Source organism: Schistocerca cancellata, chromosome 2 (genome assembly GCF_023864275.1).
Source record: "Schistocerca cancellata isolate TAMUIC-IGC-003103 chromosome 2, iqSchCanc2.1, whole genome shotgun sequence".
Taxonomy (NCBI): domain Eukaryota; kingdom Metazoa; phylum Arthropoda; class Insecta; order Orthoptera; family Acrididae; genus Schistocerca; species Schistocerca cancellata.
The window spans coordinates 1,085,946,211-1,085,969,802 of record NC_064627.1 but is presented as its reverse complement, the minus strand read 5'-3'; the positions used below and the strand labels follow the sequence as shown (position 1 = coordinate 1,085,969,802).

Here is a 23,592-nt window from a genome sequence, read left to right as displayed (position 1 = left end):
ACGTAAATTTCCTAGTAGTGTTACAGTTTTAGGCAGACACTGTCGGTGGAGCTACGACAACATATTCCCGTTGTCACTGAGTGGTCAAAACACAGTCCTGTCGCACTAACTCACGTCACTGTTTCTACACGGGTTGCAAAAGGTGGTTGAAGTTCTCTTCGACTTCTGCTCAGTTCCAACTTGAATTGGAACGATCACATACGCAAAGCTGCAGGAATTGAGGAAGTTGCAAGAGGCATGGGGACAGCCTAAAAAGCCACGTTGGAATTTAGCTGTAACGACAATTCAAGGAGTGTACCGTGAATATCAGGTTTGAAAAAGGTGACTCGATTCGAGATATGAGAGTGCCAGAAATATGATTCACTAGTTTCTGTAATCATTAAAGGATTCCTCTACAGGATCCAACATAGGTTTGTGGTTGAATGGAAAGACGTGACTCCAAATCGCAGACGACATTTCTACCGCAGAGCTTAACACTTAAGATCTAAAAGCCTGCCGGCCGGAGTGGCCGAGCGGTTCTAGGCGCTACAGTCTGGAACCGCGCGACCGCTACGGTCGCAGGTTGGAATCCTGCTTCGGGCATGGATGTGTGCGATGTCCTTAGGTCAGTTAGGTTTAAGTAGTTCTAAGTTCTAGGGGACTGATGACCACAGCAGTTAAGTCCCATAGTGCTCAGAGCCATTTGAACCATTTTTTTCTAAAAGCCTGTGTACATTTCTTATGATCTCAATCAGCACACCGTCTACTGTTTGTGATCCTTCTCAACAACCTTCGCCTACAACCCAGTGGATATATCGCAGAACCTCTGACATGGCATCGAGACAGAATGCGTAACAAATACTGGAGAAGTATCTAGCGGCAGCATGAGGGAGTTGCAAATACCGATTTCATACAAAGTTCCTTAGCCGAATCAATTTCTAAATTCGGTGATTTTATCACGAGGTTACATTGTCGGCGACATGTAACCGCACTGTTGGTCTGATAATATACTCCCCGGCGATCACCGTCTATATTCAGTGTCGCAGTATTTGAATGGGAAGACCACTCCATTCGGAGGTAATGCCATATCTCGATTTATAAAGCCAGTATAGCTTTTAACATGGATACTTGTGTGCACCTGCAGAACCAGGACCGATTGTGATAGTAATATGGTCGTTTCGATTTTTTTTTTTTATATCTGGCGATAAGCATCTCTTTCTAAGACACAGTTTAACCACTCTCAGGAAAAACTTATGAGACATGTCCATCCGTCGCTGATTTTTGGTCAGTATTATTTCGTATCGCCAGCAATAAATTATAGGCGAGGTATTAAACTTAGCAGTAGAGAATGCGTGACAGGTTCGCCTTGAACATCAGGCTTATAAGGTGTGTGTGTGTGTGTGTGTGTGTGTGTGTGTGTGTGTGTGTGTGTGTGTGTGTGTGTGTGTGGTGTTCGTTCCGACATGTGCGAAGGAAAAGGAAATGACTATGTCCAGTCGTAAGGACGGTATGGATTTGACGTGGAATACTGTGAGAACAAAGGGAAAGTACGTCAAGTCATAAGAATGGTACAGATATTTCTATTTCCAGGGCCACAGCCGTCAGCAGGGTATATTTCCGATACTTTGTTCATTGTCGAATGTCTTCAAATTGAGACCGCGACCGTAATACTTAACTATAAGTATAGTGATCAAATATGTATATGGCCAGTTTGCTAGGACCATTCTGTCTAAGGGCGGTGGTGGCCTGTGGCGGGAATGATTCACGTTTCCCGCTAACGGCAGGAGCCGTCGGAATGGAGATGTCTGCTGGGATGCACGAATGTAGCTGACTTACCCGCGTCGGCCTCTAGACGGCCGAACAGCGAACTAATATTTAGTATGTGTTGGACAGCTTTCGTGATCGCGTGGAAATTTGGGAAGATTCAATAAAGGCGTGTATTTGCGCTGGACAATTATTCCCTCCCATGTAAATTGCCCGGTTGACTGCTTCTGCACATTTCGCGCCTTTATTTAGTTAAGAGAACATCGATTGTCGTGTGTGCATCTAGCAGGTGAAAGACGCGTAGAAGACACGTTTCCTGGTTCTCTAGAGATGGGAAACACCTTAGTTGACTTTGTACATTACAGGGATGATTCGGAACCTGTTACATCACCGACATCGCTATTCGCGAGTGGAAATAACAGTTTCCTCTATTTTTCTCGACTTTTCCCGTCTTTGCAGACGGGATAAGTTTCTAGTTACTCATTGGTTTACAGCATGCTCCACTCGCTAAAGTTTCAGGTTCCAAGAGAAATAATGTCCAGTCTACATCTTCGGAATTATACTGTGGAAGCGATACTGCTGTGCAAGCGATATTGCCATGTGCTTGATATCGAGAAGTATCGCATGAATGTTATAATATTCTGGCAAACCATGTGAAAATACGAGTGTTCTTGTAATCCCAGAGTCTGGAGAGGAAAGCAAGCAAGCAAGCAAGCAAATAGGTCGGGGCCAGACACAGTGATGCCTTTGTGCCGAGGGGAACCGACCCAGCCTTTATATAACAGTTTCGCGGTACATGTTCGAGTGTCTGGTGGTCGCTACTGTGTGTCCTGTCGTGAGGGAGCATATCGATAGCCTTAAGGGGAATGAAACCTTTTTTATGCGGAAAATTATGTGCGCTACAGATATTGAAATTCGTCCCAGAACCATGGCTGTTAAAGAGCAGACATTTCCAGCACATTGCTCAGTGTCAGACTGCAGCAGAAATCCTAATATTTAATTGTACGTACACTGATAAATATGTGCCTGCTTCGCAATACTCTTTTGAGTCTCGAGATGGCCACAGAAAGCACAGCAGCAAGCAGGCAGGTCGGGGCCGGAAACAGCATCTCAGCAGACGCCTTCGTTCCGAGCTGGGGCTTGCCCATACTTTTACACCGGTTCAGAGAATCCAAGAAAGCTTTCGACTTATGATTGGGTCACGGCTGCCCCTGGACAGGTAAATAGTGGACTAATACCCAGTTTGCGTTGAGTTGTCTTCGGGACCGCGTGTGTCGCTTGTATACTCTGCAGAAATTTGAGAAGATTCAATACGACGAGTGTTTACACTGGGAGTATTGACAGTGTTCGAACTCCTACCACTCATATCCTCCTGGGATGGGGGGGGGGGGGTCGTCAACGGCCGGATGGCTCTCTGGCTGACGCGCTTCCGCAGCTGTGGTCATGGACCGCGTTTTCGGCGGCAATATCCTCCGTCGGCGCTGCACTGCGGCACACAGTACGTGGGATGTATTTGAAGTTCTGTAGACCATTTTTGCGGGCTGTCTCGTTAGCAACATCAACAATTATGCATTCGATGTTATTCTGAGTATTTTCGTAAACAGCTCCCGTTAGGGCAAGAATTCCCATGCAGACAAATCGAGACATCACGAAATCTCCCATAACAACAACAAAAGCGACCGTTAACTATTTCTGTGACACTTCACGATTTTCATGAGGAGCTTGTATGTGATGGACGGGCTCTGCTGTTAGGAACATCAGGAAGAATGCATTCGGTGTTATTCTGGAAAGCATTGCGAAAGATTTCTATAGCAGGTCCACAGGGAGACTTGACTATTATTTACACAGTCATGAGACATCAGTGTAACATTGAGAACCTTTTAGTGTGCCTGGACGGGTAAGTCGCTGCGCAGACATCTCTCGTTCGGCAATTAGGCCTGTGCTGGACTGACGGGTACGCGTGGTGGCTGGGTAAACACGTACGCGACATGAGGCGTCTCATATGTCCCGTTAGGATCGCTAGGGAGAATGCACCCTGTGCTATTCTGTGAAGCATTGCAAAAGATTTCTAAAGAGCATTCAGAGGGGGACTTGGCTCTTATTTACATAGACCTGTGGTATCAGACCTTTTATCTGCGCCTACTGTGGTGAGTCGCTCGGCAATTTGGTCTTCACTGGACCGCACGTAGAAAGGCATCGCGCTAGCAATGTAAACACTTGCGCGCGGCCCAGAACGTCTTGGATATGGGACCGGCGTGAGCGCGCAGTCGCAAGTGCGTGCCTTGGGACCTCTGTGGCGAATAATTCGCTGATACATCGCAGCCGAATTTCTTGACGATAGTTCGAAATAGTTTTTTTACGAGCAATGAGTGTTTTTGCAGTGCATTATTTTCAGCTTTTTAAGCATTGTGGCAGGGCGTTAAATATCCACTGTTCTTTTACAGTTTTACGAGTCGTTGATGGTTGCATTATTTTCTGAACAGGTCTGTAGGCTGTGCAATGCATTATTTCGTCAGTTTACAATTAGTGAGCGTGTTTTCAAAGCCTTTTACATGCATTATTTTGACAATTTACGAGCTCTTTGCGTGTCTGTACATCAGTATACTGCATCATTTCGACAGTTAACAATTAGTAAGCGTGTCTGCAGAGCGTTTTACATCCATTATTTCAGTGATTTACGAGTAGTTCGCTGGTCTGTAGGCTATGCAGTGTGACCCCAAGCATGTCAGAGCGAGTGTTTTGTAACAGTGTAATAAATGAACCACGTGAAATCCATCGCTAAATAAATTGTTCCAAAATAAATCAAGTACAGTTCTTCCTTTCCAGCAGCCCAGAACAGGTTGAGTCCTTTTCCCCCAGACCGCCATGAGTCGACAATGCCCTCTGGTGGTAGTACTGTGCAATAGGTCAGTTGGACTCTGGACCTCATGGTGAACACACTGGATGGAGCTGCTGCGTATGACAACTCAAATTGCTTAAATAAAGACCGCCTGTACCATAAAGACTTACGTCCAGCCTATCCAGCAGCCCAGCACAAGCTGAGTCCTTTACCTGCCAATTCCAAGGAAGAGGTGGCGGTCGGATGACTTAGATTAGTGGAGGTAGCCCAAGTGACCTATTTTCCTGCCAAAATTTTCCTGTCATTTTCTTATGTTAGTGGAGGTCGGCCAAGTGACCTTTCTTCTGCCAAAATTTGAACTTCCCACTGTGACGTCATTGCGACGTTGCCACATCTGTCACTGCTATCTTAAATAAATTTGGCAACAATGCAATATGGGGTGGTGCTCTCTTTGCCCTACTACTGACACACTTTAAAACCCCTATCAAGGAAAACAGCAGAACAACCTAGAGCATTCTCCTCCTGGGATTCATCTGTATAAATAATGATAAAACTATGATACATACTTAAAATAGACAAAAACAAAGGAAAAATAAAATCTGGAGTACAAGTTTTCTTCTACCGTGTCGAGCTTAAGATCACTTTGGGCCTTTGAAGACGCCAAGATGCCAGTGCGTTCCATCTTTGGGTGTGTATTTTCATGCCTGAGAGACCCAGATCCTTGAGACAGTCTGCAGCACGTATACCACATGGCTTGGTCGCTTGGGACAGATTCCTAAACAGGCATCCGAAATATGCTCAATAATGTTCATATCTGAGTACTTTGGTGGCCACCAGAAATATTTAAGGGGAGTCGTACTGCCCAAACTGACAAAATTGGGCATTTTTACTTTTATGCAAATTATGAAAATATGGATGTTATTGCTTAATTTGGTGTTGGTTTTATTGAAATATTCGATTATTTACTATTTTAAATAAATATTTGAAAATAATCATGCAATGACATTCCCGAGAATTTTGTTTCCCACCATTTCGCATATTGGCATTTTTCTCTGGAACTATACAGTCTAGAAGGCTGTGGTTTCTCTTGCTTTATAGAGAACTGTCCGTTTCATAAGATGCCTACACTGGCGGTACTTCACAGTAAACTCTTTGAACTGTACATTTGTTTGTGTTTGACAACAACAGTTATCCACTAGCCGCGTTTTAGTTTCTGTGTTTCCTGTGATAGTTTTCGTCATGACTAAACCAAAAGGAGTGTTTTAAAAAATTCGAAACAAAGGAAACATACTACAGAACAAATATAACAGCAGTAAAACGAGTGGTTAGCGCCGAAGAGCGTGATAATTTGGTTGTGCATAGTGACAGTCCTCCTACTCCTCTGAGTGCTTCCAGGAAAAAACTGCTGGGTAATGATGTAAAATACAATGCAGCTCCAGACAGTGAAACAAACTGCAATATCATTATTAATCTCCATATTCTTATTTCAGCTTTGTGTGAAACAGTGTGTTGAGGTATATGTGGAGGGGAAATTTAAATTTCTGAAAAGCTATCTCAACGCAATGGTCTGGTGTGCACTTTACAAATAATGTGTTTGAACTGCAAAAGCGAAAAGACTTTCAAGACTTCAGAAGTAAGTGTAAAGTATGGACTTTTTGACACTAATCTAAGATACTTCTATGGACTTAGATGCATAGGAAAAGGCCATTACGCTGGTAAGGTTCTTTGTGGCTTGCTGAACCTCCCTAGTCCCCTACAAAATCTATCAAATACAACACCATAGTAAGAAGAAGTGTCAAGGCGTGTGCTATGGAGTCAATGACTACAGCAGCAGAGCAGGGTGTAGCAGAAAATGGTAGTTCTGACATAGCAATATCATTCGACGGAACCTGGCAAAAAAAGAAGTTTCCAGTCAAAGAATTCATGTGCATCTATTATCAGCATCGACAATGGGAAAGTGTTGGATGTCGATGTGTTGACCATGTGCTGTCAGGATTGTAGGCACGCAGGCAAGGGTACTGAAAAGCAAACTAAGCATGAAATGAATTGTCAGAGAAACTATGAAGGAACTAGTGGAGGGATGGAGGTTGCTTCTGCAGTGAAAATGTTCGAACGTTCCCAGCATGGCCGTGCTGTTCGCTACATGAGTTTTCTTGGGGATGGAGACTCCAAGATCGTATAAGGCAGTGGTGGAGAGTAAACCCTATGGTGATTTGTCAATTACAAAACTAGAGTGCATTAATAATCTGCAAAAGAGGATGGGCACGAGACTACGTAGACTCAAACAGCAGTTGGGAAGTACCAAGTTATCTGATGGTGTAAGTATAAGACGTCGACTGACAAACAAATTGATCAGATTACACAAAATTATGGTATGACTATTAGAAGTAACATATAATTTAGATGGTATGACGAGAGCTTTGGGCAATTTATTTTCACAAGCTGTCTACAGATGCTGAACCAATACACAACCTGTGTTCCACTGTATGGTGTAAATACTTGAAGGCAAAAGAGGAGGGTAAAGTAGACACTTTCTCGCACAAAATTACTATACCAAATGCTGTTATGCTTGCCATGAAACCTGTGTTTCAGGATCTTGCCCAAACAGAGCTGTTGAAGAAATGTCTCGAGGGCAAAACACAAAACGCGAATGAATCATTTAACAGTGTTGTATGGTCAAGGATACCAAAAAATGTGTTGGAAAGTCTGTCTTTGAACTTGGTGTTTTGGATGCTGTTCTTACTTTTAATGATAGCTATTCTGGAAAATACAGGTTTTGGAATATCTTGGCATTCATAAAGGTTACAACACCACTAAAAGTGTGATGGACTTGCACCAACTGCGAATCATGAAGGCAGAGATTGCAACAAACAATATGTCAAAAGAAGGAGGGCAGCACTGGGTGAGGAAGATGAAGGAGGAGATGAGGACTACCATCCAGGAGGATTCTAACATTTTTTTATGTATCAGTTGGCTGTATATTAAAATTTTTTCTTTAAACGCAATTTTCTCAACATGACATTTTTCGGTATAAGAGCCCCTTTTTCTCAGGAACTTCTGAATCTACATCAATGAATTACTTACCACATAACATAGATAGTACAATAATGTTGTAGCTCTACTTTAGTAGTATTTACTGTAATAGTTAAAATTCAATAAATTAAAATTGTGAAAATTTACACCAAAAAATTATATGTTTAGGGAAAAAAAATCGTAAGTTTTTCCAGTTGTTATTTTAAAGTGATTGTAGAGCAATACAGTCACAAAACATGGGAGAACATGTGATAAAAACACCACATTCATATACTCAACAGTTCCCGAGAAATCGGGGCATTTATATAGCCAATTTAACATCGTAGAGATAGGGCAGTACGACTCCCCTTAAACTCAGAAGAGTGTTCCTGGAGCCACTCTGTAGCAATGCTGGATGTGTGGGGTGTCACATTGTCCTGCTGGAATTGCCCAAGTCCGTCAGAATGCAAAATGGACATGAATGGATGCACGTGATCAGAAAGGATGCTTACGGCACCTGTCAGAGCCGCATCTAGACATATCAGGGGCCCCATATTACTCCAACTGCAAACGCTCCACACTATTACAGAGCCTCCACCAGTTTGAACAGTCCCCCGCTGACATGCAGGTCCTGCAGGTCCACAGATTCATGAGGTTGTCTTTATACCCTTTCACGTCCATCTGCTCGATAGAATTTGGAACGAGACTCGTCGTCCGACATGTTTCCATTCATCAACAGTCCAGTGTCGGTGTTGACGGGCCCAGGCGAGGCGTAAAGCTTTGAATCGTGCAGTCATCAGGGGTTCACGAGTGGGTCTTCGGCTCCGAAAGCCCATATCGATTATGTTTCGCTGAAACCTTCGCACGCTGACACTTTTAGATTGCCCAGCACTGAAATACGCAGCAATTTGCGACAGGGTTGCACTTCTGTCACTCTGAACGGTTCTCTTCAGCCGTCGTCGGTCCCGTTCTTGCAAAACGTTTTACGGGATTGCTGATATTAACGGCACGCTCGTGAAATGGTCGTACGGGAAAATCCTTACTTCATCGCTACCTCGCAGGTGCCATGTCCCATCGTTCGTGAACAGACTATAGCACCACATTCAAACTCACTTAAATCTTGATAACCGGCCATTGTAGCAGCAGTAACCGATCTAACACTTGTTGTCTTAGATAGGCATTGCTGACCGCAGTGCCGTATTCTGCCTGATTACATCTATCTGTACTTGAATTCGCATGCGTATACAAGTTTCTTTTGCGCTTCAGTATATACAGGGTTATTCTAAATGCTGGATCCATTTTCAAAACTTCGTATTTATTCAAGTACAAATCCAAAATGAACAAGCTTTATTCCACTGAAAAGATGAAGTTTCAATGTTTTTTTCATAACGTTTGATATCAATTTCATAATTTGTAATTAATTAGTTTTCAATAATTATTTAATAATTAGAAATGTTATAAATGTTCAATTTGGCCCTCGTTTGCTGCAGGACAAACATCGACGCGGTAGCCAAACTCGTCCCACACATGCGAAAGCGTATCTGCTGTTACTGAGTGCACGGCAGCAGTGTTGCGGCTCTGCACGGTGGCCAGAAGTACAGAGCCAGGTCCTCAAGTACCCTGCGACCGATCCAGTGCTGAGAAAGGGATTCATTCAAACAGCCTCGTACATCACGGTGCCAATGGGGCGGAGCTCCATCCTCCTGGAAAATGAAGTTTTTAATACCTTCCGTAACTTGCGGGAACAGCCATTGTTCCAACATGTCCTGGTACGTGATTCCCGTCACAGTTCTTTCCGCAAAGAAAAATGGTCCATATACCTTTGTAGGGGCTACGGCACAGAACACTTTGATCTTTGGTGAGTCTCTTTCGTGTTGCCGTGGTGCATGTGGATTTTCCAATACCACATGCGAACATTATGTCTGTTGACATTCCCACTTAGTGGAACGTCGCTTTATCGCTAAAAATTACTCGCTGTAGAAGTGCGTCCTCCTCCATCTTTGATAGCAAATAACCACAAAATGCGAGACGCTTCCCTTTGTCATTGGGGTTGAGAGCCTGCACAAGTTGTAATCGATACGGCTTGTACAGCAAACGCCGTCTTAGAACTTTCCGTACAGTTCGTTGGGGTATTCCAAGTTATCGACTGGGTCTATTGGTAGACTTACTGGGCCTGAGAAGAGAAGTTTATTGAATCCGTCGGACGTCATCCTCTGACACACACGCTCGGCCTGTGCATTTTCCTTTGCACACACTCCCAGTCTGTTTAAACAGCTTAAAGCAACGGCTTTTGCGAGTTGGTGGTTGAATGCCGAATTTGGTACGAAATACCCTCTGCACTGCAATTTGCGACTCACTTTTCGCGAACTCAAGAACGAAGAAAACCTTGTCGTCCGCAGTTGCCATCTCATTCACAACCGACAGTTTGTTTTAATCGTACGGCTAGGGCCCCCGTAGGGCAGACCGTTCGCCGGATGCCGGTCTTTCAATTTGACGCCCCTTCAGCGACCTGCAGGTGATGAGGATGATGAGGACAGCACAACACCAAGTCCGTGGGCGGAGAACATCCCCGACCCAGCCGGGAATCGAAACCGGGCCCAGAGGATTGACAATCCGTCGCGCTGACCATTCTGCTACCGGGGGGGGGGGGGGGGGGGGGGGGGATGGACCACAACTGGCAGTGAAACGGAATGACGGCCCTATTGCCGCGCGAGCTCTACCGTCCGCTTCTGAAACCAACACCACCCGCCAGAAACTTCCTCTTTTCGTTGATATAACGCTTGTTCATTTTTGATTTGTACTTGAATACGTAATAAGTTTTGGAAATGAGTCCATCATTTAGAATAACCCTATATTATATCTCGCTCCCCTACAAAAACCACGTAAAGATCTAGAATTCGCGAAAAAGTGAGTTCGCTAAGCAGGTCAGAAATCTGTTCTGAATTTTAATTTGGGCAGAAGATATGCTCTTGATGATGAAGGTGGAATTTTCGCATCAGCAACTGTTTCCTGCTTGAGAGCTGGCAGAAACAAACAGGCCTGAAGTTTGCTGAAGATAATATATGTTAAGTCGTCCCAGATCATTAATCACGGATGAAAACTTCGAGAAAGGTAACATTGTAAGTAGTATGGAACGAACAACAACAAAGTATATAAAATGGCTGACGTGCGCGAATTTGTTATTGCATATGAGACCACTTCACGCCAGAAAGGCGAAAGCATGGGCGGAATTAGACGGCACTACGTCAAAAAGATTACGGAGCAGTCATTTCAGTGGACGCGACGGAATTCCAGATGATCACATTGGAGAGGATAAAACCGTTACTACAAATACTGCCCAATTCACTCGGTCCAATAACATCAAAAAGATACGTGAAAAAGACCTGGATTACAATACCTTTGGCCGGATTAATCAAAGATTCTTTACAATGTGGAGAGATTTGAAGAACGAATTGTTGGAACATTCACCGTACCCACAAGTAAAATACCTGTTTACAAATACAATCTCCAACTAAGATAATATATTAAGTTAAAACATGAATTCAACAAAAACAGACCTCAAATAAGAATGTGACTATATAATAATTTCATTTTTACAGACAGGCTTCCAATAAATTATTAACCACTACGGACGAAAGAAATATTTCTCCGGTGTAGTCAATATGAACCATTTATGAAGTTAAATAAACAGAATAGTTCTCGTCTCATTAAGTGAATAGTATCATCCACACAAAGTGTGTACATTAGGTTATTACTAACTAAAGATTTCAAAAAAATCGTTCAAATGGCTCTGAGCACTATGGGACTTAACATCTATGGTCATCAGTCCCCTAGAACTTAGAACTACTTAAACCTAACTAATCTAAGGACATCACACAACACCCAGTCATCACGAGGCAGAGAAAATACCTGACCCCAACGAAAGATTTCATTTGGATAAACGTGACAGCTTTTCTACGCCAGCCTAATAGTAACAGACGTCTTCCTGCTCTATTAGTTTAGAGGATTTATGATGCTGTGCACTAATTTTTTTATCGCAGAAATTGCATAAACAGTTCTAGAACTGCACCAGTGACAGCACACATTGACTGTGTGTTAAGGAGCAACGGATGCTCACTCTAGATATTTCTTATCTGGAATCATTCTGTAGCTTCGTTGCTGTTACGTGACTGTGCACTTTTAGAAATACATCATTACTTCTTGCAGCAACTTGCGCAACATACACACGCACACTTATTGACGTTTGCGTGTTACGTAATTATTTTTCTTGTTGTAAACATCATTCATACAACAGTTAGGTTAATTTAAAGTAAAGCGTTGTTTTCGCCTTTGTCTACATTAAGACTGCTACAGACTGCAGAAACCAAGCTGCTTCTATTTACTGCGAAATAATGTAATAATGTAAATCCCCGGCTCGTGGTCTAATGTTTAGTGTCGCTGCCTCTAGGTTGCAGTGTTACGGGTTCGATACCCGGCGGGATCGTATATTTTCTTCGCATGTTTGTGTGTTATCATTTCATCTCTCTCCATCACAAAGACCCACAAGTCTTGCAAAGGCTTGCAAAGGCGACCAAACATCACCAGTGTCTCCCGACTAATAATGCCATACCATCATTTCTTTTACTCAAACAAAAAAGCCACCGCAAATGTGTTTACGACAGAGAAAGACGAAGAGAGCAACAGCGTACGTTGCTGTGCTGTTACAACGAGAGCCTAACATGCAGTAAAAGTCTCAATATCCGAGACCAACTGCAAATTGATCGCCATTTTTTTCAACAATACTACTTGTAACGAGCCAGGATGTGAATCGGACATTCAACAAAGCTACGATCCCCCTTGAAAATATCCTCCGCGGATGGGGACGAAACGTCGGGTTTTGAAGTGAAATCCCTTAGACCACGGTATAATAGCCCAGAATATTTTATTAGTTGTGAATACTGCTTGTGCACTATCAAGTTGCTGTTTAGTCACTGCCGCGTTAGGCAAACTGACGAAAGTGAAACAATTGTTTCCACCTACTCCTTTACAGAAAGCTCTTACAGAGCCCCCTCCAGCAACTTTCCCTGTTGCCGAGAATGTAAAGGGAACTAGCTACTTCATGGCAAAAATGAAAAAAACGCCCAAAGCGAGAATGTTTACGACACAGTGACCTGCATTATTTTTATAAATAAATGTGTGTTGCCAGCCCGATGCAGACATGCCTCTTGCTTGTACTATCCGATACTTATTTATTCAATGGATATCGACCCCGTGGCCTCTGCGTCAGTAGCAACGCTATCCATTAGACTGTGGAGGCAACTCCTACTTGTGACATACATTTTCCATAATATCGAGAGTATAACTTGGATGTAGCGAGTTTACTCTTGTAAACAAATGCTACAGCACTTGTCGACCAGATGAAGATCGTTCCAAAAGAGTAGTTGTATGAAAAAATTTTACTTGGCAGTTTATGGTGTTCTACAAATAACATTATTTTGCAAAGGTGCGACGATTTCGCTAAGTTATGAAGAACTGCCTTTTAACACTACAGAATGAAATAGTGTGGGCGTTTTGCTTTCTTTTCGTTGGTATACATGTTATACACTAATCTCACTACCCTCAACATCATCTCTCTCATCCGAAACTTGCACAATGTCGACCTAATTTCATAATTTTGAAATATGTTTGTCGCATTCTCCCCTGATACTGTCTCTATTTCCTCTACCTTATCGATAGTAAACAGAATGACGTTAACAGGAAACCGTCGTGCCACACAGCGAAGGCATTTTCCACGTTGGCACTGACAACCCGCACTACTTTGATCTCTGACGAAGCTGTACTAAGTCTTGTCCATTGTTAACGTTAGTGCAAACGAACGATCATTCAGCGATTGGTCGTCTGCCGAAGTGGACATCCACCTGATGTAACGCCACAAGACATAGGCCCTGCTGATATCGAGGTGTCTATTGTTGTAGCTTGAGTCACGCTAAAACACTGAATTCCTTCTAATCACCATATTTTGTTCACAATATATAGCGGCAGGCGGCCGCATCGTAAACAGACGAGAACTTGTACAGCCACGGCCGAAAAGCCCCGCTTCTCTCACACATGGCTGGCAGTCTACGTCCGGGTTCTGCGCCACCGCGAAAGAACGGACATAATGGTCATAAGGCAAGAGGTGTTGTCGGAGCCTACTCGAACCCCGACGTGAGCCATGTTTAATCACTTTACTCATTGCAAAATAAGGAAACAACAAGCAACGCACCAACACAAAACAAAGCGGAATCCACAATGCATTCGTTAACGGCTACAGTGCAGTTGTTTATTGAGGCTGATCGTGTCACAAACTTAATTTAGCCCCGAACTCTGTCAGTATCGTCAACGCTCATACATCACCCCCTTCCACCTAAAACTGCTATGATAAAAGATCAGTATTGTTGAAGTGACATTTTATATTAATCTCTATGCAGTGTACCGGCAGCGTGGCGGGTAAAAATCGTAGAGGGAGACCAAGAGATGAATACACTAAACAGATTCAGAAGGATGTAGGTTGCAGTAGGTACTGGGAGATGATGAAGCTTGCACAGGATTAGAGTAGCATGGAGAGCTGCATCAAACCAGTCTCAGGACTGAAGACAACAACAACATGCAGTGTACCATATCTCTTGTTTCTATTCTAAAATGTCTAGTTGTAGTAATCACGATGTGCGTGCGCGCTTTATACTGTACCCTTTTTCTTGGCGTTATTGCAACAGGTTATAGTCCTCAGTCCGCTGTTCAAGGCAGAAATTGGGTACTGCAATTTTGCATTTCGTGACGCCAAGAATGTATTGTGCGATACGCGCGATTCGTATTGTACGTACGTGAGCAGTTGATGCAAGTTCCCGTGTAGAATTTTTGCATATGCAAACCTGAACTGTTTCACAGGGCTACAATGGATTTCCATGCTAATGAGAAACTGTGTACGGCTACAAATGAAACATCTATGAAACTGTGCAGTACGAAATTTATTGCGTGCTTCAAAAAAAAAAAAAAGGGGATGTTTTGCCACCGGATGCGACATCAGCACAAAATAGATACGTTTATTGCTGCGCTAAAAACATGAGACAAAGCTGACCGTGCAGCGACTCCGGTCACTGTCCGAACTGTCGAAGCACAAGTTGTAGATCGTGTGTGAGAGTGCGGAAGATATGTAGGGCAAACTACATGCCACGTTTGAACTGAAAACAAAGCAAGCTGCAAACATTGTTCTGTCACAATTCTTCAATTTTCACATGACTTTAGGCGATGACATGGTGACACATCTTGCACGGTTTGAAAACTTGGTTCTTCAAATGCAGCAACTCGGCGTGAAACCTGATGAATCGTCATTAACGATGCGAGTACTTCACACACTGTCTTACTGTTATGAAAGACTACGACAGTCGTGATGGGCAAGATCTGATCAACAGACACTTGAAACATTTAATGGACGTCTTAACATCTGATGAAAGTCGTCGTCGTGCTTTAAGGAGAAACGAGATGAGTTAGCTGCACTGTTCACTGCCAGAGCGAACAGTGAAAAAAAAATGCAGAATGCACCACTGGCAGAAATGTTACTTCATCAAACAAATACGAACAGTCGACAGACAAAAAGAAGCTGAAATGTTTCGGTTGTGGTGGATTTGGCCACATTAAAAAATGTGTCCTAATGTCAAACACAAAAAACTATCAATAACTAAAATAAAAGTGAACTGGCTGAGCGGGTTTTACTGATGAAGTAGCGAGTGCCGAAATGGACGAAGACTCGTGGATCGCTGATTGCGGAGCGACGAATCATATGGCTAAGAATCCAGAGTTTGAAAAATCACTGGAGATATGAATGGGCAATGATTCAACTATGAGCTTTGTGTCAAAATTTTTAAGGAAACCTGAAGAAAAATCACTTGTCATCGGTAAAAAGGATTCTACCGTCACTGGGTATAAAGTACGACGCTAACCATTCAAACGGAAGATATTATTGATGCTGATTGTGCCCGCAGTCCAGCAAATCGGGGCTCAGTTAGGCCGGTCCTACACTGTCATATTTCTTTGTCAAAGTTGATATGTCAAATATTTATGTCAAAGTAATTTGATGATGTAATAGGGAACTTTGTCAAATCTCTCTTGTCATCAAATAAATATGAACAAATCTGGAACCTCGCCGTAGATTTGATCAGAAAAGTCGTTCGTCTTCTGTTCACTGCAATGTAAAATGTAACCGCTTGGAGCGCTGGCGTCGCTACAACCATTTGACGTCTCTGTAGTGTCTGTAAACATGGCTGCAAATTTGGTGTGTTTCTTCGACTCAAACTTGCTTCGCCTAGGGCGGAGGGGTGAGCAAGGGGCACAGTGCATGCTATTAATTGTGTGTCGATGAACAGGCGGAATATGCTGCAGGCGACATACGTCCACAACCACAGATACAGCATCCGCCTTTTCCTCTGGAAACATCCAGTCAGATTTTCAGCAAGCCGGAATAGAGGATGTGGTCACAATCTAAAATAAAACATTCTTTCTCAGATTTCCATTGTATTTTGTCTAGTGTTGTACTCTGGAAGCCACAAGTGAAAAAGTGCTTCATCTGTTTCGTACTTTTTATTAATTTTGTAGTTGTTGGAACACTGATCCCATTAATTAAATTATTGAAAAGTAAAAATTGTTCCTATTGCCCATTTAGTGTACTAAACATTTATTCCCCTTCAGTGCTTTATATATTACTTCACACTTTTCTGGAATTAGTTTGGTTAACGTGCAATGTGATATTACAGTGCTGTGTTGTAAACTAGAGTAGCTCTCTCCTATATCAAGAAATCCCAGTGTTACAGTTTACCTGTCTTCTGCAGGTATAACATTTCTCAAGGGAGTATTCTGTTCTGTAATATGAGAAGCCACTTTACTGAGCAAATACTGGAATATACCCTCATCCATTCGTAATTTATTTATATTAGAGTTGACGTCCTCCACTTGCAGCTTTCGTATAAAATTTTGCTGAATGCTTTTATTATCTCGACGTAATACCTTTGGCTTCATCCAATTATGTTCCTTTTTTTCGACGCTTTTCATCCAAATACACACACAATGCAATTGTGGTGCTGCAGCGCATAAAAACAAGTTGTTATTGCCATCTTAAATTAGACGAAAAAGATAAAGACAGTGTAATACCCTTTTTTAGCGTCATGTCAAAGAAATTTGACGAATATTTGATCATATTTCTTTGTCAAAGAAATACGGTAGTGTAATACCAGCCTTAGCGGAGTAGTTGCAAGATCCTGCGGAGCAGTTACCTGGGCTGCTTAACGGCAATAGTGCATATAAGTGTCAACAACGGAGTGAGAATATGTGACTATCAATGAAAAGGGGTGGGGGTGGGGGGGGGGCGGCAAGAGCACGAATATAGCTATCCAAGCTCTATGAAGAAATTTCACCACTGGAGAGGGGTTCTGTTCTTTTTGACAGTGCAAACGCCATTAAAGTGGCCAGAAATCCTGGCCAGTACTGTATTTAGCAACATAAACATTTGGGGGAAGTGTTTGAGTAAAATGTAGATACTAATCTCTATACAGTGTAGTATCTCTGTCTCTTGTTGCCGTCCTAAAATGTATGTGTCTTGTGGCAACCACGTGTGCGTCTGTTTTACATTGTCAGTTTTTTCTTGAAGTTTCTGCAAGAAGTATAATACTAAATTGACACGCGTAGCTGTTGTTTCAAATGTCATTCGACAATCACATCGTCTGTCCCGCCATTGTACCCCTCCAATCTTGCGGTCTGAAAATGCGTTTTACGCAGTTTTGAGTAACGCAGTAAAACACATTCGCGGAAAAACGTTAAAAGCCACCAAGAAGCACACTTTGTTTAACGTTTTCGAGAGGTTTCTTGGGAAAAGAATATTATTGATAAAACAACTGGCACACTATTTTGCCACAGATTTCTTTAGATGTCGTATCTTCAGTTGCAAGACCCTTTCGTTGCCAACGAGAGTACACTGTCCATTCCTGACACGACGAGCGAAAGTGTAATGAATTTTATAAAAAGTGCTGTGCGGTAGAAAGTGTGTATTTTCTTACTTCACGGCTGAGGCGCCCACTGTCAATAAGGCACCTAGTAGGAAATGATAACATAAAAGACTAACCTAATTTTATAACTAGTATCTACAAATTAATGAAATGTAATTTTCAACATTAACAAAGAATGAAATTTGAGATCATATTTCTTCGTGGGGGGAGGGGGGAGGGAGAGGGGGGGGGCGAGCGGAGGCGTCATTTAAGTGAAATATTACTAAGGCTCTGCTTCAAATTTTACGAAATATCATTTGAAGTTTTTTTCGCTGTTTCTTCCTTTTTAATAATCACATTAAACACGGAATTTGAAGTTTTATGGCTAGGGGGATACATTCGTGCTGCAGCTTAATACCGGGTCTCGTCCAGATGTCAGCGACCGGCGGGGAGAGAAACGCACCTGCACGTCTCGTGCGCCGCGACAATAGCTGCAGCGTACGTGACTGCTATCTGCGCAATCCAAGCCGACACCACGCGCGGCGGCTGATGGTGAATAGTAAATGTTTTTACGGTCGCTCCCATGAGCCACCGCGCCGAGTGCCGGCTTGGTTTGTGGCAACAGTACGTGACAGTGCAACGGTTACGTTCCGCGGGCAGGAACAGCCAACAAATGGGCGTAACGCTGATTTTAGCTTTAAACCTATCCAACGCGCGCACACACACACACACACACACACACACACACACACACACACACAGCTGCATGATCATCTGTAAGTCCGTGAATACGTCTGAAAACTGCTACATGAAAACATTTTGAATGGAGAGCTTGGTCTCCGTTGCTTACTAAGAGAATGCAGAAGAGGGTACTTACATGACCATCGCGGAATTCTTCATGATGCGCCCGCAGGGGCCGAACTGCTGAATGGGGGACGGCGCATTGAGCGACCGCGTCCGCCTGCAACAGCAGAACATGGGTCCAGTTAGCGACTGGCCAGATAACGGCCTCTTCTGAGCCCGCCGGTATCAGCAGCCGCGCAGATAACCGACAGATCCTCAGACTGCGGGGCGCGATACACGCTCATTACCTGAAAGCTGTTGCCTGCGGCAATCAAAGCGCTACTTACCTCATTCTGGCGGACAACTCCAAACCTCGCACACAGAACAGCAGTCGGCCATCACTAATAAAACTAAATAATTTGAGTTAAGTATTAATAACCAACACCAGCCTTCTAGCCGTTATCATTAAAAAAAATCGCACTTTTGACCTTTACTTTTTTTCGGAATCCTATGTCGAGTCGCGTCCACCAGTATTTTTAAATGAACCCCTCACTCGTTTTACGTTCCTTGATTATTTCAGCCTCAGAGACTATACTGGTCTTTTGTATTTCCTGTTCACTTTCACGCTATTCGTATTAGCAACAAACGCTTCAAGAGGAGAGCGTGAACGTCCAGTCAATGCGAGCAAGTCCTATTTCCTGACAAACGAGTGATACAATAACATTTTATCACTGGAGTCATGACACGACGATGCAGCACAATATTTACTGTGAGCTGCGCATAACCTCATCAATTACATTTAAGGAAGTCAGCATTTGAAAGATGCGACTAATTCATCAACTGGAGATTGGCATCCTCGGCTCCCTCTGTGTTGCTACTTCCGCTACACAAAACATTTTGCCTGCCACCTCTCCATTCCGGGCGCGCTAGTGTTATACGTATTCAAAGAAAAAAGTAATCCTGGTCGTATTAAAATTAAGAAGTGATTTGTGATACTTTGAGAGTGACTACCACCAAACGTTAATATCCTTGCCTTCACGTGCTATTCTTAAGACAGGAATTCTTTAAACTTCAGATCCGGTACGAGTCGAATATTGACAAAATTGTGAGGAAGTGCTGTTTCCCCGAAGCTAACAAAGCGAATGCAATGCGATACGATACGCAACTATGGAAAGATCCGTTTCCGATTGAGGTATTTTGGTAATCTACGAAAAATACTTATTTCAGTGACTTAAATAGTTTTCGGGTCATGCCGTGATAAGGTGAAGTTGTGTCCCAGACGGTAATCTCACTCGTTTAAAAAACAAAAACAATTCTGATCCTAATTTAAATTAAGAACTTGTTTCAAATCCTTTAATATACTTTACAGGTTAATATATGTGAATTTCTGACACGTTGCGTGACATCTGTAGGAGGTAGATACCTTCAACCGATTTTTCTATAGCCGCGGAGATAGCTGCGCTGTTGGTAACTGCCCTAAGTTTCGACGTCAAACGTCAGATGCCAATAGTTGAAATCAGACTACAGCAACCTTCACACGGAACGCAACATTTCTTAAAACTGCAAGTACCTCTCTCATCTGCCGTAATAAATTATTCTGCTTCCACTGGGCTATCATTCTTAATTAAAAGAACTCACTCAAGAACTTCACCAAAATCTAGGATTTGTCGGCTCAAGGTTTTCATTCTGCAGAGTAGGTGTGGGCATTATCTCAGCATAAAAGTGTAACATGCAGGTAATTCCAGTTATAAATAGGGATCAATATATAATTGAGCGTAAGATAATCTCCGCACACGAAAATGTAAAAACGGCTGTTCCGAAAAAACAGCTGGGAAGATTTGTTTGGATTGAGAAAGCTGTTAAGCCTCTTTTGTCACGGCTGGTAACTGTAACCATATTCGCTGTCACTTTAACAGCACGTACTGTAGTCACCGTTTGTCATTTATAAATAAAATGCATGTTAACCTACACGGGTACTATCAAATCTGTTCCGTTTATCATCACTAAAAAACGGCCGAAACTTTCTATATGAAGGCGGTGTATTTAAGGCTTTTTGTTTCTGAATTCGTGCCATGGTCCTTGAGAAAATAGTGCAAAAAATCACTAAGTACTTCTCAAAATTATGATTTCTATTTAATATTGAACCCTCTAGCTTTCTGTCAAATTGAACGGAAATTTGAATTCGTAATTAGAAAACAATGAGATCGGAAAACGCGGCCGGTAGTGGGATTTGTGTGTTCGGACATCGCCATCTTTATGTTTACAAGCTTCCAACACTAAATAAACACTCTATTCTGTGGTTCCGACAGTTAAATTAGACTTCCCGTTAGCTTATATATTCTTTACTAAGGCCACGTTTCAGAGAACTACGTACACAAATGGCGCAGAGCAAACTTTTTTTTTAGCAACTAAATTCGAAACATATTTATATCTGGTAAGCTAATACATTTTACCCACATCCGTCAGCCAACGCTACGATACACTGGTTTTTGGGATTATTATCTATGCTAATACTTCGTAATCTCAAACTCAATTAGTAATGCATTTTTACAAGAGTGAAACATGAAATCAGATTAAGTGTGAAGAAAGTAATCTTTCTGTATGCACTACAAACTCAAAGCCAAAATTTCATAACTTACACTTGTACAATAAACGTATCGCCCATGTGGTACTCTTTCATATACCTGAATGTGTCAAAAGACATATTGCAACGTTCTCTTACGCACGAAACACTGTCTCAGCACAAATTCTCTAACATTAAGAGCTACAGCTCAAAGCACTCTGTTAACGATACCGCACGTGCAAAGATCTTCCATAACAACAGAGAGCGAAGAGACAGAAGAAACACACTACCGCTCAATGCGCCAAGACTATGAGATTACTTCGCCAAAGAAAGCAGACTTGCAACGCCAAACAGATTTCGCTGCTCTTATTCTGGCAAACAGTTCACTTCTGTCCTAATGAGAGTAGTTCAGTCCAGTCTGCGAAGATCACTAGAGGTGAAGAAATTTCATATACGAGTTCTGCGTAGCTTATTTAATACGAAATATTTATGTGTGAATATGCTCTTTTATCCTATGTATATAACGATACCACTATAATGTTACTGAATGTTAGATTCAACAGAGAGAATCCGCGGAAGCGGTCAGCACACAGCGATTATTCCTTCAGTGACAACAGTATTTCAAAAATGTCATAGTAAACTACAAAATATAAATAGGTGATTTCTCGTTATGATTTAAAGTGTTACTCTTCAAAACGGAGAAGTATGTACATACAGCCACTTCAGAGTGTTTAAAGGTGTTACTTTTGAATACCTCGTGGGAGCAGACACTGATCAATGTCATTACTAATAGTTACTATTAAAATCGGTCTTGCTCGCATTTTTTTTTTTATTCTGGTAACACGTTTCGACCACGCCTGTGGTTATCTTCAGACCAAAATACTGTGTGAGCAGGAGCAGTGATTTACCACCAGAAGGATGCTCCTCATACAGTGTTTTCGTCTGAAGATGACCACAGGCGTGGTCGAAACCGGTTACTAGAATAAATTAATTAGAGATCAAGACTGATTTTAATAGTAACTATTGAAACTGTCTTTTTTACACTTCTAAAAATTAAACATCATGGTTGCTGAAGTTCACCACCATATTACGTTACGTCAAAACCTTACTTTGCTGTTTGTTTCAGGGACATTAGTTACAATGATTGTTCATCAAACGTTAATTATAGTGTTACTTAAATGATTTTTCAACGCTTTGCGAACATTTACGGTGTAGCTCTTGAAATCAGTAGTGTTGAAGGGCAAGTCAGTATTTCGTATTTCAAGCTTATTGAAGTTTTTCTGAATGCCCTTATTTCCGTTGGCAATTTAGCATATCGAAGCAAGAATTGATTTATAACTTCTCTGGGCACAGAAGAAATTTGGCGAATCCGCCACACCTACTGGAAACAAATGTTTCTCACAGCAACCGCGATTACACTCATTCTACAAATAGTTGTTGAAAATTTTCTGATTCGTTTACTCGTCGAGTTTATTTTCGCTTTAGGTTTAGGGTGAGTGTATGCATAGAGTAGGAATATGTATGGAGAAAAATGGTTCAAATGGCTCTGAGCACTATGGGACTTAACATCTGAGGTCATCAGTCCCCTAGAACTTAGAACTACTTAAACCTAAGTAGCCTAAGGACATCACACACATCCATGCCCGAGGCAGGATTCGAACCTGGACCGTAGCAGTCGCGCGGTTCCGGGCTGAAGCGCCTAGAACCGCATGGCCACCGCGGCCGGCTATATGGAGAGAACATTGAATACTGCGCAAGTCGGCAACGTCAAATCTGAATTGCTGTTTATTCACATTTTGACTATGCAAATTTGTGGTAAGGTCTTATGAGACGAAACTGCTGAGGTCATCGGTCCCTAAGCCTGCTACGGTCGCAGGTTCGAATCCTGCCTCGGGCATGGATGTGTCTGATGTTCTTAGGCTAGTTAGGTTTAAGTAGTTCTAGGTCTAGGGCACTGATGACCTCAAATGTTGAGTCCCATAGTGCTTAAAGCCATTTGAACCATGTTTTCGAGGGAGGATTCGAACCTACGACGGGGGCAGCCGCACCGACCGTGATAAGGCGCCTCAGACCGCTTTTTGACTATGAGCAAAACTTCAGTTTACATGTGTTTGCCCTTGTTTTACACATGTATTTATTAGCAACAGGATTGGTGAATATTTTATTGCTGCTATGAATGCAAATCGAAATATGCCTACACGAAAAGTTACTTTTCATACCTAAGTATCACAAAGGGCGAATGTAGTTACCACGCTAGTAAGTGGCGCTTTATGTTCTGGAAAACATCTAGACAGTCCATCAGCAGTTAATATAAGTTGGTAGTGCATATTTATGTTACAGTACGGCCACGCGTTCGCGACACAAGTGTAGTAGTGTGGGAGTATATTGCCAGCCAGTCCGCTGAATGTAAAGACATTTCGAGAAATTTTCAGATACAGATAATATTATATAGGATAGTATCAAAGATTAGACTTAGAGTATTCATACCTCCGAACAAGTGTGCTTATTTTAAAGTACTCGTAATAGTATTCCATAATAATGTACGGAGAATGTATGGGTGCGATTAATATTTTAGTTTCTCTAAGGATGAACGAAAGCTAAACGTATGTACCAGAATGCAGACCTTCAGTGCAAATTTTTAAAATGTTAATACTAAAATA

At 42.3% G+C, this 23,592-nt stretch overlaps 1 protein-coding gene across 6 annotated transcripts in view; it reads right to left on the bottom strand.

Annotated features, from left to right (window-relative positions):
* LOC126163093 (NAD kinase-like) overlaps positions 1–23,592 on the bottom strand; it is a 551,175-nt gene that overhangs the window by 103,276 nt on the left and 424,307 nt on the right. For all 6 annotated transcript variants that reach the window (XM_049920006.1, XM_049920009.1, XM_049920011.1 and 3 more), the window contains exon 2: positions 18,464–18,547. In XM_049920006.1, the coding sequence (XP_049775963.1) occupies positions 18,464–18,547 (84 nt within the window). The remainder of the gene's footprint in view (positions 1–18,463; positions 18,548–23,592) is intronic.